This window comes from Taeniopygia guttata, chromosome 7 (assembly GCF_048771995.1).
Source record: "Taeniopygia guttata chromosome 7, bTaeGut7.mat, whole genome shotgun sequence".
Taxonomy (NCBI): Eukaryota; Metazoa; Chordata; class Aves; order Passeriformes; family Estrildidae; genus Taeniopygia; species Taeniopygia guttata.
The window spans coordinates 14,399,880-14,419,006 of NC_133032.1; the positions used below are offsets into that span (position 1 = coordinate 14,399,880).

The 19,127-nt window shown below is 35.7% G+C and overlaps 1 protein-coding gene across 3 annotated transcripts in view; it reads right to left on the reverse strand.

Moving 5' to 3' along the window:
- Positions 1 to 5,634: 5,634 nt before the first annotated feature.
- LOC100221646 (sodium channel protein type 2 subunit alpha) overlaps positions 5,635 to 19,127 on the reverse strand; it is a 58,760-nt gene continuing 45,267 nt past the window's right edge. For all 3 annotated transcript variants that reach the window (XM_041717590.2, XM_072932186.1, XM_072932187.1), the window contains 8 exons: positions 18,316 to 18,489; positions 15,783 to 15,905; positions 15,241 to 15,522; positions 13,842 to 13,895; positions 12,911 to 13,048; positions 10,223 to 10,327; positions 9,550 to 9,820; positions 5,635 to 9,179 (listed from right to left, as the gene is read on the reverse strand). In XM_041717590.2, coding sequence (XP_041573524.2) covers positions 7,996 to 9,179; positions 9,550 to 9,820; positions 10,223 to 10,327; positions 12,911 to 13,048; positions 13,842 to 13,895; positions 15,241 to 15,522; positions 15,783 to 15,905; positions 18,316 to 18,489 — 2,331 coding nt within the window. In that variant the 3' untranslated portion in view covers positions 5,635 to 7,995. The remainder of the gene's footprint in view (positions 9,180 to 9,549; positions 9,821 to 10,222; positions 10,328 to 12,910; positions 13,049 to 13,841; positions 13,896 to 15,240; positions 15,523 to 15,782; positions 15,906 to 18,315; positions 18,490 to 19,127) is intronic.

The window sequence follows — 19,127 nt, forward strand, 5'->3', positions numbered from 1 at the left end:
AAAGCCCTAAAGCACCATGAGAAAATTTTTAAAGGGTTAGGGAAGTTCATAGCTGAAATTGTCCTAACATTTAACTAGAGACTTGAAACTGTTAAGAAAATTCAGTCACAACTCAAGAAACCTCACAAAGTTATGAACAAACCAGATACTTTACAAAAGTCCTCATTACTTTCATCAGATAGGGCACTTCTTAAAGAGACAGAGCCAAGTTCTCTATATTAAAAATAGAAGTAAAAGGAGGAAGTAAGCTGTCTATCAGTCTCTGAATATCAAATTTATCTGCCTCTGCTTGCAGTTAAATGGAACATTTTAAGGTGGTATTTTTAACATGTTTCAACATTATTTAAAATCACTTCTGAATGTCCTTTATCTCCACAAGGGAGATCTGAGTACTGTGCATCTGTTTTTTAAAGAATTCATACACAAAGTTGTAATTTTATGGGGAATAAAAGTACCTACAAAACCTAAAAGACCTTGTCTCTAATTTTTGTTTTTAAACACCAATTATATTCTCTCTTCACTCTTTAACATTTATTTTTTGCTAATTGCTGCTGAAGTCTGTTTGCTAATGAGGTTACCTACCATCATTTGTTGGTGATATCACATGTGAAAAAATCGCTGCAGCTGATCCAGTTACTCTTCAGCTCCACATTTTGAATCATCTGCAACAATCAATTGATTTGTGGTCTTCTTGCTTCAAAGGCAACTCTTCTGTCTTCCAAACTGGGAATAGAGCAGGAAGGAAAAGGAAAGGAGACACAATTATACTCTACTAGAGCTGCCTTAAAGTCAGAAAGAACCTTTGTGTAGAGGAAAAGGTATAGGCTCTTATTTACATACTTACATTCTCTTCCTTTAGACTTCCACACGTTAACTTCTGTAAAACAAGAGGCAAAAGAGATTGTAGACTACATGCAGCTCTGAAGAACTAATTTTTTATTCTATGTCCTATGTATGAAGAAATACTGAGGAAACATTTCAAATACAGTTCCTTTGACTTAATACAGAACTCTTAAAAAGCCAAGAATTGCACAAGTGGTTTTGGACAGTATATTACTGACAGTGCTAAGGAGACCTGCAAACACAACCTTTTTCTAATCTGCAGAGGAGAAAAGGCACTTTATTTTACTTGATAATGGATATTTAAAAGGAGCACATTCCACCACATCAATCTGAATTGCCATGTGAGACCTGCATCTCATGGAAAGGGATTGATGGTGGAATAGAGAAAGGGAAGCTGGAAGGTGAATAGGTAATACAGAAAAGCTGAACACATATGCCTTCCTATTATGTCTTTTCTCTTTTTTACTTAAGAAAATTCTGAGAATTTTTAACTGTAAAATTATTAAATACATTTATATAGTAATAGGTTTGAATAAATAGCGTATGTAGACATAGATGTGTTTTGGGTATTAAAATATATGTAAATTATTTTTTGATCCTAGCTTTTAGTATGAAGTAATCTCTCTAATCATAAAAATAAAACAGTTTCATGTGTAAGACAGTAATTTCTAATCATACTCTGCTGCAGATTTTTTCTTACTCCATGTTCTGTAGCACAATCTTTTATATTCAGAGTTCATCCATTTCCAATTAACCTCTGCAAAAGACTTTATATTAATAACCTGCCAGCACTGTGATTTCTTTTCCTGTCACTTCTATGCAGCTTTTGAAATTTCCTGTTGGATGCTCTCCCCATATGTAGAAGAATTCAACTGTGAAAAAAAGGTGTTAATCCTGAAATACAAGTAGAAAAATCATGTCAACACTGTATTATGTTGTCTTCATATGTCATTGGTTACTATCTTTTCAAAGCAAACATTCTCCTTTCCTTGTTCTTCCAGTACTTGTATAAAAATAACAGAATTCTAAAAGATTGATGCAACATAGAAAAATGAAATTTCAAGTGACTGCTTTTCAAATAAATGAGAAAGCAAAAATGGTAAAGCTGGTGAATTCACAGTGCTCTTTAGCATCACTCTGAATTTTTTTTTCTTGGATGCACATGCAGTTCCAGACAGAGGCCATCAGGAGCCTGCATTTATCTGCCCTCCTATTCAGCATCACATAAATCACATCCAATTTCCAATGTTACCTAGTTAGAGCATGAGCATCTGCTTTCCATCTGTATAAATAAATTTACTAGTATTTGCAGCAATGCTGCAGCAATCATTGTAAGACCACATTTGATAACCATCAGGGCCATGAAGAAGTTAAGACAAGAGAAAGGGTATTCACGATGTTAACTATTGGAGAGAATATTTTTACTTTTCGCCTGCCTGAGACTATGAACTTGAGAGCACTACTGGTATAGTTCAGTTTGCATTATGTTGGGGATACAGCTACAATTTTCACTGAACACTATATAAAGATATTAATGCAAGTATGGCTGCAAATATGAAGCTACTATACAGCTTGGCAATCAAAAAGTACCACATGATGGGTTGCTATGGTATCTGCAAGCATGACTTTTTTATAAAGCAATATTGCACACAGCATATAATTATCTGACCATTTTTAAACATGACTTACAGATACTACTTTGTAAATGAAAGCAGTTTATTACATTCCATTTCAGATATACATTGTTTGAAAAATATTTTGTGCTGTTTGTTAGTCAGCTGCCACATTCTACAAAGATGATTATGAAGATTGCTGTTAAAGAGAAAGTAACATGCTTTTACGACAATAGAAAATGGAAGTGCAGAGCATGTCTGGAACTGCGGGGTTTGATTGTTATAAATTGTTTATGAAATGCCATTCTTTATTTTCATCAAAAGCTTTTCTTGCAGCAGACATCATGTGTGCTTCAGTATGCAATCTCCCCTCTCCAGAGGGATGAGAATGTACCGCAGTTTACTTTGCTTGGGCTACACTGCAGTGTCTTTTTTTTTAAGGCAAGCACTAGAATATGTCTCTTTCCACCGTGCAATAGCTTCCACTGATCAGCGAGGAAAAATGCTGAGTGATAGAACCTGCATGCTGTATCACATAGACAAAACCTAGTTGTGCTCTAAGAATGAAAGAAATGGTCCCATCCCCCACTGAAAAAGATGTTGCTAATGCAGAGGTTTGTGAGCCATTAGATATTCCTACATTGCAGAGATTTCAGATTATTTCTCCTAATGCCTCACTGAGCTAGATAAGCCTTTCTGAATCTATACAATAGAACGAATATTGTAAGGATTTTCTATGTCCAAAAAAAAAATAAAATCCCCTGCATTATTAATGATACTTCATTATACATTATATATATATATATATATATATATATATATATATATATATATATATATAATGAATGAGCTGAAGCAACTCATATATTTATATAACACTGTTTGCCATGCAAACAACACAAATACTTCCATATATGATACTTTTAGAAGGCTGGAGCTGTTTCAGGGGTGCACTGTGGGATTAGATGAACAATGCCTATTAAGAAAACTAAACTAAAGCTATTTGAGGAATTTCCCACTGCATCAAAACCCTTCAGCTGTAGTTTAGAAAGCTCGGATGAGCATGTCAGTTCTTAGCTGACGTGTAAAGATACAGGTCCACACGCCTTAGAGGGTACAGCACTGAAATCCAAGAAGCTGCTGTTCAGTCACCAGAGCACTGAGAGCGAACCTGCCCTCACCCAGCAGACGCATGAGCAGGGCTGACAAGCACACACCGGCTCCGCTCCGTGCCCGCCCGGCTCCTGCCCGCCCGGATCGGCCCCGAGATGCTCCCACCGCCCCCAGCAACGCAAATTCTGCCTGAAAACAGCTACACCAAAACCTATTCAAGGCCTCTTTATGAAAACAAGCAAGAGAGCAATATCCTACCTATTCCCCTGCTAATCTCCTCCCTTTCTCACTTTCACAAGTGACTCCGTATGATGGATGTGGGATTAGTCTTGTCCCTAGAAGTGAAACAGAGTTTTGTTACAGGGTTGAGTCAGGCCAGGATTTGAAAAATCCCAGAAATGTTTCACTTCTATGTTCCCATACAGGTTTGGGGAAGAGTTGAGGCTTTTTTGGAGGGTGGGAAGGGGAACTGGAGGTTGATGTCACCTTCACAAAGTAAAATACACCTGCATTCCTGGGTTAGTAAGAGAGAGTAAAGAAAGATCATTTCTTAGGCAATTCTAAGCGAGCTTTTCTTATTAATTTTTCCTTCTCTGTGAGCTGGGACAGTAAGAGAGTGCAGTGTCCTGCTGCTCTAGGCATTTTGCTTAAGGTTTTCCATAATGATGTATGACTGACCCATTACCTGAAACCACTGTCGTATATCTAAACTAAAACACAGATTTATTTCATACCTGCAGGTTAAGGAGGAAGTCTGCAAGTCAACTGTGTCTTCCATAAATTTTTTACCTTCAAGGTATACTGGCATAATTTAAAAGAAATACAGAAGTATCCAAATATATCCAAATATATACACTTGGAATCCAAAAATATATTACTTTTTTTTAAAAGGTCTAAGATACTGCATTTCAGATAATAAAAATAGAGTAACTACAGCTGCATTATTGGTTCAATAGTCATAACTTTAAAAAGAATAGAAATTTTATAGGGTAAAATGATTTTATAAATGACCCTTATTTCTGTGCACTACCAAATTTGTAGAAAAATTATTACATAAATATTTTGGGCTTATTCCACACAGGATTTTCAAGTTAACTACACACCTGTCCAGCACTGACTTAACTTTATTCTTTAAACAGCAATTTAACAGCATAACCAATATGTTTTAGAAGTATTTATATTATTACATTAAATATGTAATTATTGTTAGCAATTGCCATATTAAAACACTAGATATTCTGGATTAAAAAAAACCATGCATATTAATTCAAATCAGGTATAGTTACTAAAAACATGCAAATTGTCCTTCAAAGCACAGCACAGTTCAGGGTTTTTTCCTGTTAGTTGCACTGGCCCAAGTATACAGCGACTACTTTTCACAAAAGAAATGAGAACACACACACACAAAAAAACACCCCAAAAAACCCATAAAATGAAAAAACACACAAACAAATAAACAAAGGATTAATCACCCCATGCCCAGGTCCAATGCACACACTGTGTCCCTCATCCTGCCACCTGTGTGCAGCAGCCTCAGGACCACACCTGAGAGCCCCAGCAAAGGCATCGGCTGCCTGACCATGGTCACCAAAACCTCTAATAGCTCTTGTTCCCTCCTCTTGGAAAGCATAAATTTCCTCAGAAGGAAAGGAATTAAGCCAACTCTGTTATGCTCCCATGGGGTTATTTTGGTGACAGATCCCAGGTTCCCTATCCCAGGGTGAGCAGTGTCTGCAGGAGCAGCCGTGCAGCCAACCCACACTGGACTTGCCCGACAGAGAGTATCACTGGAGCTCTTCCTGGACAACTCAAAAATTTGGCAGAAAGACACACAGTTGAAATGCATTTTTTTTCTGAATTCTAGAAAAACTCCTATGGTCAGGACAAAATCAGCATTTCATTTCATGTTGATGGTGACAAGTTGATACTGAGCTAAGTCATGAAGCAACATGTGATCTAGATGTCTAAATCACCTCACTGCTGAAGTGGCTTCCCCTTAATTTTACCAACCATTACTTGTTAATCATTATAAAATTCATACAATAAAAGACAAAGACTAAAACAATTACATAAAAAGGTCATCTTTATTCTTTTGGCTTTTTAGCATTGTAGTTATTTTTGGTAAAACAACTTCCTGCATGCAGTTCATCAGTACACTATGAGCCAGTAATTTCCATAAGCAGGAGGCCATCAATATTCTGGTTCTTTTGTAAGAAATGCAAAGTGTTTCACTGTCCATTGCACAAGTTCACTATTCATCCTCATGAAGGAAGATTTTTGAATAACAAATTATATTTAAAGTATTTCTGCTGCAGTGTGCACCAATAAGAAAAGCAGACAGTGTCAGATTAACTCTGGGGAAAAAAGCAATATTCCTATGACTAAGATTACCCTGAAAATCAACAGACAGGATTATAACATAAAAAAAGGCCTTCTATCTTGTTTCACATAAAAAGACCTACCTACAGATCAGAAAAAAAAAAAATTGTACTATTTGTTTTAAAATTATTCCTTATTAAAAGCTGTTTAAAGCAATTAGCAGAAATTTTCAATTACATGTTGTATATTAGGTTTCTGAACAGTAAAGTGTCAAAGACAGACAGCAATAAATATTACTAACAGGAAAATATGTGCAATTTCTTACAGTGAGTAAAAAATGTTATAAAATAAAACTATTTTTAAAATAAAAATAATAGATATACGTTATAATTTTCTTCTAGCCCCATATTTTAAGCCATCTATTTGTCCTGTATAGTCCACTACCTTACTGCATATTTGCTGATTACAACACTCCCACAAAATAAAATCTTTAATAGCAGCAAACTATTGCTTACTGGTATGAGGAATGATGGTCTTGTCAAACAGTTTTTCTTTTTACCACTCACATCTCTTCCCATGTTAAATAATAGCTGTAGGATAATAGCAGCAAGCATGCATCAGTTAGAGCTTCCAATTACTTGAAGTATCACAGAATATATCATAATATCTATTGAAATGTTGTAGGCTAACTTACTAGGGTACATATTTGACACATATACGGTAATTAGGTCATTGTCTCTTTGTGCAAAAAGGTACCACTGTGTAAAACAACTGATTAAATAACAGAGGGATTTTACTTACATGTATAGTGTCAGCCTGAATGTGTCAGGACAAAGCTGATTTCACTAATCTTTTTGGTCATCTCAGCTCTCTATGGAAGGTTACGTTACCTGGAAACCTGACTAAATTGCCAAGAGGATGTCAAAACCACCTCTCTCATGTACATATTTTGTGTTTCTATGATTCATCCTTCCAAAGTAGAGAAATTTAAATCTGAGGTATATATTAAAAGGTACTCTGGTCCCCAAGGATACTCTGCTATCAACTTATAGCTTTGATTATTTTACTAAGTAGGATACATGCATGGAAAATAAGCGCAGCAACAGACTTTGCAATAAAGTATAGAACCTACTCGCTATACTCCAGAGTCAAAACATACCATTTAAAAAAAATTATTTGCTATAGGCAGAATTTGGCATTTGTAGCTTTTCTGTGAAAAGAGTTGTTTGAATGTTTCAGGAATTATGAGCTCTCTTGTACTCTGAAAGTAAATTTTTTTCATAGTTTCTCAATTTTCCAAACAGGAGCTCTATGTAGCATCATTTATTTAAACCACTGTATCTGAAACAGACAGTGTACAATACATTCAGAACTACTCTAAAAATAAATATATTAAACTTAAAAGATTAAGTTACCAACCTCTTTTCTGAGAGAATTATTCCATTGTTTGATTTGCTGACAAATTCTTTATCTGGACTTTGTTGGTTTTTTTTTTTTAGTTTGCTGCTTCTTTGATCTACACCCTGAGGTTCCGTAATCTGGAATCCTGGTTTTCTGCGTTTAGAAGTGGCGTGAAGAGAACTGTGTTCATATTATGATGCCACAATTACATATTCCTGACATTTGTATTTCTCTGCACATAAGAGTATTATTTAGTATTTAGCTAAATAAAGAGTATTTAGATTCTTTTTCTCAGCAGAGCAGAATTAATAAAGAAGTATGTTATTAAACCAAACAAAATAAGCAACAAGAACTGCCACACATGGAACACAGATAAAAGATGAAATGTACACAGTGGATACACTTAATCCACAAAAATACAGGCTTATTAGGATCCATTAAGGTTTCCTATAGTCTAAGTAGAAATTCTGTGTCTCCTTTCAATCAGTAACAGCTGATAATCAAAACTATTGTTCTGCAAGTTTGTTTCCCTGTTACAGACCAAGAGTTTAATAGTGAAGGATCATTGTCTTGGACAGGCATTGACTGCAGCAGTGGGTAAATATGTAAAAACTTGTAATTTTGGCATAATCCTCCAGTAAGAGTGCTAGTGATAAAAACATTATTTTCAAGCTTGCAAACATTCATCAAGGATAACATCTTTCTTTTACTTTTTATTTCCTCTTCTGTCTTTTCCTTTGTCTTCCTTTTCTGATTTGTCATCTTCATATTTTTCTTTTTCTGGTTTTGTTACACTGTCATAGGAAGGTGGAGCTGTGGTGGATGCAGACATATCCATTTTCTCTGGAGATGAGTTTTCACTCAGCTTACCAACAATTATATCCTTTCTGATGAGCTGATCACCCCCATCTTTCTGATACATAAATGAAAGCTTCTTTACTGACTGTCTTAGAAGATGGCGCCTGTATGCACGCTGAATGATAGTGGCAGAAACTTCTTCTTGTTTTCGTTTCAATGTAGTTGTAATTGGTTCATAGGAAGCTTTAGAAGGATTGGATGCCATAAACCGATCTTCCATCTGTATTCTGAGGGCATCCATCTCCCCACTTTCCCCCAAAACACGCTTTGTGAAAGCAAACAAGATGTCAAGGCAGTGAATTCTGTCACCGCTCACCACAGGCAGATCCATTGCAATAAGATGAATTGTGTTTGGTTTTGGTATATTAAGAGGAGGATCTAAAGAAGCTGCAAAATCAGACAGTTTACTATATTCAATAAATTGTGTTGCATCAGGATCATATTTTTCCCAAACCTCATAGAACATCTCAAAGTCATCCTCACCCAAGGGTTCAGCACTTTCTTCAGTAGCAACACTGAAGTTCTCCAAAATCACAGCAATGTACATGTTCACCACTACCAGGAAGGATATGATAATGTAGCTGACAAAGAAGAAAATCCCAACAGAAGGGTTGCCACAGTCACCTTTCACAGAGCTCCCTGGATGAGCCTTGTTAGGGTCACAGTCTGGCTCCCCACTGTTGAGAATTGGGTTGAGCAAATTATTCCAGCCAGCGGAGGTGGTGATCTGAAACAGGCAGATCATGCTGTTGCCAAACGTTTCAAAGTTGAACATGTCATCAATCCCATCTTCCCTCTTGACATAGGCAAAGTTGGACATGCCAAATATCGCATAGATGAACATGACCAGGAAGAGCAGCAGCCCAATGTTGAACAGAGCAGGAAGAGACATCATCAAAGCGAAGAGCAGAGTGCGGATTCCCTTAGCGCCTTTAATGAGGCGCAGGATTCGACCGATTCTGGCAAGCCGGACGACTCTGAACAAAGTGGGTGACACAAAGTACTTTTCAATCACCTCAGCTAGAAACATACCTGTGAAACATAAAAATAAATTAAGAGTGTAAGTTTTTAATACAGATTACATTTTCCACAAAAAAGTATAAAAACCCTCCCCAGCTCTAGTTGTGGAATTAGTGGAAAATATAGCTGGAGATAAATTTTATCTTCTATGGATAATTTTAGAATTTTTCCCAGCACTTTTAGAAAATAACCTCAAATTTAGAACTATTACAACTGATACAGAATAACTAAGAATGTTAGCACTTTTAACGATGCATTTCATTTCCTAAATAATGAAGAGAAATTAAAATTAAATAACTCCTCCAATTTGCACACCTTGACAGAGATAAAACATTAAATACACATATAATTGTATTTCATTTTGAACATAAGAATTTCTTACCTATTATTGAAAGAATAACAACCACAAAATCAAAAATATTCCAGCCAATGGTGAAGTAATAATAACGGAGTGAAAATATTTTGAAGACACATTCACCAGTGAAAAGGACAACAAAGACGAAGTTAATCCAATATAAAATATTTTGCTTCAGTTCAGTCTGGTCATCTGTTTCTATCATCATTGTGACCATGTTAAGACAGATTAGAACCATAACAGTGATGTCAAATAGTTGCTGTGTTACAATATCAAACACCAGACCTTGCAATTTGTTCTGAGGGAAGAAAAAATAAAAGGTTATAGTATTTTTATGTAATAAACATCTGTTCCCACTGTCCCATTTCATCCTTTCTCTCCCAAAATATACAACCAAGCAAAAGGCTCAAAAATCTAAGGAAAATATCATCCAGTAACTTATATGCCAGTTCAAAGTTTTTCTCTCAAAACTCAACAAGCCTATATTTCTTCATGTTCTTTGATTCTCTACTTCCTCAGGCTTAACAATATGAGAGATTTTTCCTGCAGAACAGACACATGTACATTTCAATTCAGAAAGAAGAGGAACATTAATTAGGCCAAAACTATTTTAGAATGAAAGAAGAAATTTTATTATAATTAATGTACTGCTGTGATTTCTCACCAAATATAGATGACATAAGAATAGCACAATTCTTACCACTGGTCGAGGTATAGGTTTTTGTGGTTTCTTGGATCCCAGCTTCTTCATTGCATTGTAGTATTTCTTTTGCTCTTCTGTCATGAAAATGTCTTGGCCTCCAAGGTAAATTAATAAAAGAAACCCCAAATCGGATTACAGCCAAGCCCTCATATCCATTAATTCACAGCATTGCAGAACATGGTTTAAATGAGCCCTTTATTCATCCTTATACTTTATGACTAAAACCAAAACATAGTAATTATTTCAAAGATTGTTAAAATAGCTGATGAATCTTGAATAAAAAATGAAAGAAATTATTGAACAAAGAAAATTCCCAAAACTTCTATTTCTTACTAAAAAAATACATATCTGATTAATTCAATTAAATAATTTTTAAAAACTAAACCTAAACTGCAAAATACACATTTCATAGACTCTTACAAATCAAACATCATGAATTCCACATTGTAAATCAATATACCAGAAATAGAAAAGCTTCAAAGGTAAAAAGATACACTGTGAGAACATATGCCTTCATGTAAAACATAAAAACAGAAAGAAATTACTGATTTTAATTTTTGGGATCTGAATTTTGCCATTTGAGTATAGGTATCTCAGTTCAGATGATATATGAACAGTGTATATGAAGCTTGATCATCCCCCACCATTGTACCTAGATCATCAGAAGCATAGGTTTACTTTGGGTTTCTTGTCTGAATAGAAGTATTTCTAGACTGGTAATACACACATGGAAACACTTATCAGAAATACAATTTATATTGACAAGCAACTTTTTTTTTCCTTTCAAGCATTTGTTTGTAATTATATTCCAGGTATGCATAACATCAAAGCAGTGGCATAGGGAAATGGACTTCAGAGTCAGGGGTGATTCTGTGACTTTGTCCCACTGACAAATAAGTGTCAATCTTATAGATAAAGTAATGGCAAGTCTAAATGAAGGCGTTTTTAAATTTCAGCTGTGTCTATATATTGACATGAAGATTCAGAAGTCAAAAGAGACCATCTCTAACAAACTCCTCATAAATCAAATATTCAAGTAAAATTAACTTCTTGAAGAGTAAGACTTTTGGAAGAAAAACAAGAAGTTGATTTGATAATTATGGTAGAAATGTGCTGTGACTGTTGGAAGATTTCAATCAGTGGGAAATAAAGAATAAAAGAAAAGACCCATAAAGAAAGTGGAAATGGGTTGGGGATTTCTTCTGCTGTCTCACTGATGTAACGGCTGAACAAGCCATCCTTGTCTCAGTGTGCTGTCCCTAGGGAGAATGTAGGCCTCAAGGCAAGATAACCCTTACAGACCAGTTAGGAACTCAACAGTAGAACATTGCCTCCCTCACAGAACCAATGTAATGAAAGTAGGATGAACACAGGAACCACAGAAAAGCACAGTTTAACTACACAGAGACAGTATACTGCAACACAAGGTCTTTTCTCAGTCATATCCCAATATGCCCAAATGTCAGTCATAAGAAAAAAAAACAAGAAGAAAAATACTGCTGGGTAGCCATGAACTGTGTGATCTGCACATTTCTATGAACACAGATGCACCTACACATTCAAAAGAAAGATAACTAATACTTGCTAATTTGCTACATGAAACTCAAGAATACTATATAGATAGAATTTTCCCCAGCCTAATAGTATGTCCAGTATTTTACTTTCTTGGTGACTTGCAATAGCTCCAATGTACAAGGGGTATATACCACACTGCCAGAAAAAGCCATTTAGCAGGAACCTTTATCTGCTTTCTGAGTCATGATGATTCCAGTGGACAGTGTCTACCAAATGAACTTAATAACATTTATAATTACCTCATTACTGAGTAAGGTCACCTTGTCACGTATCGACTGCCAAAATTACCAACAACATGTATATAACCTTAGTCTTGCTCTCCAAGGATGAGAAGTGGATCCACCTTCCTGCTAAGTACTGAATGCCCCTCAAGTTCACTCCAAGGAAGGTGCAAATATTTTGAAGGTTGAAGATGCCACCATTTATGGTTTAAATAGCAAGTACAATTTAATTTGCCATCATAGCCTGCCTTTTCATCTATTTGCATGTTTCTAGAGTTCTTGACACAATCCTGTGTTCATTTAAGTAATAGAAACAGCTTAAGTTGAAAAGAAAACCTACACATTTTCAAATGACACAAATTTTCTTTTTCTTGCAAATTCACTAACTCAAGACAGTTTCCCTACCCTCACTAATCTTACAATACAGAGAAGTATTTTCAGCATTCAACATGTTAGTCTCTGTAATGGAGGCCTTCACAATACTGCTGTATGTCATCTCCTTATCAATTTTGAAATTCATAGTTTTGCGTATTTTCTTCTTTCCTGCCTTTTATTTGTTTTAGTCATCTGCACTTTCACACTGCTTAGTCACTGCACTGTAAAGTTAACAAAAACAAGGACGTGACTTTCTGATGGACAATATATCATTGGGCTGTACAGGGATGTGGAGAACACTCAGCACTAAGCGTAATTTTAAATTACTTCAAATGTGTTAAAAAGAAAATACTGTTATTCAATTATTTCGAACAAACAAAAATCTTAAAACCTGATTTCTTTTTTTCTTTCTATTTCTATGAGAAATTTCAGACACTATTATTTATCCTTGCATACATTTGCTGAATGCTCAATAACAATGAAGTATTGTAAAAATGAAACATGTGGTACTTATCTTCTTTTTTTGTTGGTTGAAGTTATCTATGATGACACCAATGAATAAGTTTAGGGTGAAAAATGATCCAAAGACAATAAAGGCCACAAAGTAAAGGTACATGTACAGGTTCTCTTCATATTTGGGCTGTTTCTCTGCCTATGTAACATAGAAAAACAGCAAAGCATCACAAATAACAGTGAATACGAATGAAAGATTCCCGAGCGGGAGGAGAAGTTGCATCCAGATGGACAGGGGGTAAACCCAACCCTTTTGGAGCATACACTACACTTGCCTCATATTTGAACTTGAAAATCTATTTAATACAGTTTTCTGTAATTGCACACATTGCAGGACTTGCCATTCCTTCCCTCTCTGTCTGTTATCTTTGATGACATTTGACATTTCATGTAGGTCCTACTAAATTTGACAAAATGTGCAAATCTCAAAAGCAATTCAGTTCCTATAGACTATATGCAAAATCAAGAGCTGGCCTGAGAAGAGATGCAAAGAAATAGCAAGATTAAAAGAAAAATAGGCAAAATTTAGCAAATTTGGTTTTTGAGATCATCGCAGTCTGCAGCTCTGGATTAGTTTTTGCAGTGATGCCTCTTGACTATTTGGGTTACTTTTGAGGCCACAGAAAAAACTTATTTCCTGATCTGTAGAATCTCAGACATAAATTAATAGAAAAACATATCTCATTAGTTTGGATTTTTACAGAAGAATTATTAAATTAGTAATAATTTATGTAGCCTAAGCTATAAATTTTCTTACCGGATAAAAGTATAAGCATTTTGTGGGTATAGATTGTAGAAAATTCTTCAGGATTAACATTTAACTTTTTATATTTTAGCTCATTTCAACTGCCATTCAAGAAGCCTTACATCAATCTTAGATTTGTTTTCCCTCAGTACATTTTATTTTTATGTAGATTTTATATTGCACTCACTTTTGTAGAATCAACTGCAGCGTACATAATCTCCATCCATCCTTTAAATGTTGCCTGAAAACAAAATTTAATATTTTCTATGAAAGCTCCAGTTCTGAGAACATTTTAAATAAAACAATGTCTTCTGTAATGTATTTCTGTTCATAAAAATAAAGAAAATATTAAAAGTCTGGTGCATTACAAGTGAAGCATTCACAGGAAGTTCATTACTGCGGAGTATCTCCCCCCAGTTCTTCTTAAAAAACACTGAATAAATTCCAATCTTCATGGAAATTCATATAAACTCTCTGTGAGATGAGTTGTAATCTGTATCATCATACCAGCGAGACAGCAATTTATCTCCCAGGGAAATGTGATGTGCTGGTTGCCATCTGTAAAGTATTATTACCTTAACAGGAAAGGCACTGTGCTATTTGGCATCCCAGTAAAGCCAAGTCCCTGATGTCAGGATACAGGGAACCTGCATGATCAGCTATTCCACCTGCACAGGGATGGTGTGGGACACTCCACTGGAAACAAGGAGCTCCAATAAGAGACTGAGTGAAGCTGCCCAAGGACTCAGGAGCTCATCCATCCTTCAAGTGTGTGCCATGGTGTCCATGGGGGCCACGGTGGGCCATGGACCACACACAGCTCTGTGCACCTTCCAGAGCCAGCACCCAGCCTGGATCCACTGCTTCTCCTCCGGGACCTCCCCTGCACACCCCAGCTCTGTGGCTCCCCTGTAATTCCATCACTGATGCAGCCATACTGGGCTGCACCATTCCTCTGCCCTGAGTGCAGCACATGCTGCCAACACCAGCTCTTCCCAAATACTGCCTGGTTTTCCTCAAGGTATTATAAGGTGGCTTTCAGTTCTAACTGTCTGACTACCAAAAAACTGGAGGACTTTTCCAGGAAAAAAAAAAAAAAATCAGCCACCATCTACTGGCATTTTTCAGACAGAATATGGAAACAATCTTGAAAAAACTCTAAAAGGTAAGTAGTTCAAATAAACCTAAAGAGAATAATAGAATCATAGAAGGGTTTGGCTTGGAAGTGACTTTTAGAAATTATCTAGTTTAAATCCGCTGCCACAGGCAGGGATATCTTTCACTACATCAAAAATTTCCAATGACAGGCCATCCACACTCTCTGCATTTCCATAGCAGTTGAAAAGGTACTAGCAGCTGGGTGCCAAGCAACCTTTTATCCATCAGGTAAATATTAGATATTCCTCCTCTTCCAAAATGGCCAGAGAATGTATCACATTTTTACAATAAGCAGCATTAATTAGCTCCATAGAACAAAATTATAAAGTCAAATCTGTATCTATTTATTTATTTTAAAATAACATTGAAAATTATGTAATTAAATGATACCACAACTAAAACTAAAGCTGGAAAATTTATGCACTTACCACTTGAAGCAGAGAAAGATAACCAATTGCAACATTATCAAAGTTTACTTTCACATTTTTCCACCGAACACCTCCAGTACTGCTGCTCATAATTTCACACATACTTTTATTACTGACTTGCTCTGGTGTGAACATCACATCATTTGTGGTGTTAACACAGTGATAGAACTTGCCAGCAAACAAATTTACTCCCATAATGCTGAAAATTAGCCAGAATGTGAGACAAACCAGAAGTACGTTCATAATGGATGGGATTGCTCCAGTAAGAGCATTCACAACCACCTAGTCAACAAACACAGAAAAACAAAATTAAAAACAACATAAGGATTATTTTTTTTTAAATCTAGAAGATGATTTAATGTAAAACATTACATTACACTGAAGTAATGAAAATAGAAAAGGAGTAATGCATGTCATATAACCAAACATGCTACTATTGGCTTTACTAACAAACATTCATTTAGTGTTCTTCCATACTATTATAATTTGGCATACTTTTAAGGATTTGTTTTACACATTTTTCCCCCTTTTTTTTTCCTTACCCTCATGCCTTCAAAGCGTGACAAAGCTCTTAGAGGTCTCAAAGCTCTCAATGTTCGGAGCGATTTAATTGCACCAAATTCTGAGAAACCAAGGGCAGTAGCTACTAAGCTAACCAATGACACCTAGAGAAAACAAAACAAAAGTACTTTTCTTTTTTAAGCAGCTTCAAAACAGAAATGCCTTGAGGGGTAAAATATTCATCTGGATATTGGGAAAAAAATTTTACATGGTCCCTAATCTTTCAGTGAAAATAAATTTAAAAAGAAAAAGAAGAAAAAGAAAAAAAAAAAGAAAAAATTAGTCTAATACTGCATGTAAATTTCAGAACAGTTTGAACAAAAATATACTTTAATCCTAATACTACCTGTGGATTGTATTGGACTATGTGTGTATGTACATTTTTATTTTTAAAAAAAACAACTAATTTCCTCTCCCTCCATGTGTTTGATTGTGGTTTGGAAAACCTGTGATACCAGTTAGAAACTGGCTTCTACATATAGAAATCCTAAATATAACATTAGAAAATTAGAAAATTCCAAAAGTGTATTGAAAAAAAAGAAGGGGAAATATTAAAGAACATCCTGTAATGATGCACATGAGACAGAATCCCAACCTCAGCTTCATTTCAACTTTCTGTTCTTATAGCTACCAAATAGTATAATTGCACAAAAGCACACGGTTACCACAAGATGGAAAAATCTTTGTATTTTTAAAATTGTTTGTATTTTGGACAACTAATGTGCCTACTTCTGTGGAAGAAAGAGTTTACTCCACAAGAGTTTTTGAAATCTTCAGTACATCTGAAGATTAACAGCTCAAAAGTTGATTTTCCTGCTGTTTTCCAGTGAAAGTCAATGACTTGTGTCCTCACTGAGCCTCCCACTCCAGATGGCTATCTCCTGTTGTGTTTACACAATGAAGCCTTCTGCAAACTTCTTTTCTCTAAGGGTAGCTCAAGCAAGCTGCCAAATATTTATACAATCCCATTTTTGCTCTTCTCTGTGATACCACTTGTAATTGCACATGGAAAGCTGAGCAAAACAAGCTTTTTTTTTTGTTTCAGGGCTAAAAATCTGTTTCTGAAATAACTGTAAACAACACAATAGGTAAGAACTTCTGTCTGTATACCAGAAGTTCTTTCCCAAACAGGGAACAGCTGGAGAGTTTAGGCTGCTAGGTACAGAACAGTCTGCCTGAAAGATTCTGTAAAATGTCTCACAGTGACAATTTAACTTGACTGGTACTGGTAGGGCAAATTTCTTCAATGTTAGCTGGATAAAGGCATAAGACAGAAAGATAAAACAAAGATCTATTTCAGCAGCCGAGGGCAGCACCTGCATGCTAAACCAGCAGGAAGTGAAAGAATTCAAACCCCTTGTTACTGGTGGAAAACAATAACAAGTCTGGCAATAATGGCAAAAAAAGCTAAGCAGACCACATCTTTAGGGGTGGGAAGGAGTGGATTTACAGTATAGGAAGTCAAACACTGGAAATGCATTGCTAAGTAAGGCATTCTCCAGTCAAAACAGAATATCAGCCTGAGCTGCCTGTCTAACCTTGAGGTTACAGCAAATGGAAAACCACCGATGGTGCCCCCCAGCATGAATTGTTCTATAATCTGCTGCTACAGGACCACAAAATGCAGACACTCTAAACAAAAGATTAAGATGGCTACATGAAAGCACTGAAATCGCTGAAGAATGAAGAGTCCATACCAATCCAAGTGGACATATGGTATGCCTAATCAGAGGAATTGATCTTAAAAATCAATTCAAGATCAACATTTCCCAATACAGGCTTGTACAGAGACATTAAATCTGAATACTTCTTGAATAGTAATAGATTTGTTTATTTCTGTTTAATTTTCTTTCTTTTTTAACCAATGAACATTGTAATGGAAAAAAAATTCAAAATTTAGGCATCACAAACTTCTGGAAACATAGTGTCTGGTTATTCACAATACGAAAAGAGGCCAAAACAATTTTATGCAAAGGTGACAGAATCTATCTAGATGATTGCTGCTGATTTCCCATTGATTATAAAATTATCATATTTTTTCACTTAAGAAATAACTCCTTTAAATGAACTTATCAAGCAATGCCACTAATTTAGTTTCTTTGGAGTGCAATGTCAACACTAACTTTTAATGTTATTGTTGAAAAACAATTCTCCCCTGCAGTTCTTTGTCAGTGCCCCATTAACCCCAGGATCAAATGCCCTAGCCCTAGTGCTCACTTAAATATCTCTTTCCTTTCTTGTGTCTGCGTCCTCCCTGCTCTCTGCTGCCACATCCAGCAGACTGAAGTCAAATCTGTACACATCTGTCCCTCAGTAGCTGGGACCCGCACAGTAAAGCTCAGAACACAGCACAAAGGCAGATTTAGTTACACACCGGATAACTGCAGCAGGATCTTATTCACCAGTATGTAATTTCCATTTCTTTAAACCAAATTTATATTATTCAGATTAAAGTTATATAAAATGACCTGCCTAAACAACAGAAACAGACTACTCAGAACGCATAGTACCTACATCAACAATCAGGAAGTCCAGCCAGCACCAAGCATTAGTGAAGTAAGTCTGAAAACCATAGGCTACCCATTTTAGCACCATTTCCAGAATAAAGACATAAGTAAAGATTTTATCAGCATAGTCCAGCAGGATTTTTATAGTCTTGTGCTGTTCAATATATATATCTTCAAAAGCCTGTAAAGAATGGGTTACATATATGTCAGATATTGAAAAGTCTTTGATAATTAAAAATTAAGCCAGAACTAAATGAAAACAGCTAAGTAAAATCACGTTCAACTTTAGAGGTTTTACCTTGAAAAAACAAAAGAACAGAAATTATAATTATACTCTTTCTTTATTTTAAATTTTATTACTGCCTGAAAATGTAATTACAATATAAAGTCTGAGATTGCCTAATTTTTAGAAATTTCAATAATAGTTAACATAGAATTATAATTTTTCACCCTGAAAAGCCCAGTCAGATTCTGTCAGAAGCCACTCTCCTTATTACATCAACTTCAATTAACAACAGACCAGATTTTATGCTGATGATCTCTAATTAATTCCTATCTTAGGTGCTGATGGCAAGGCTTTAGTAGAGGGAGGCTGCAGATGTGGTCACTGCGAGAAGAGACCAGGAGACTGCTTTGTGCCAGCTCCAGCATTGATCCCACACAGGAAACAGCTGAGCACAACAATGAAGCTGTTGGTGCCTCTGGGAAAACATTTCAGAAAGGGCAAAGCACTGCATGGCAGTATGAGCACTGAAGGAAAAAAGTGAGAGAAACTACCTTGCAAACATCAAGGTCATGGAGGAAGAAAGGGAAGTATGT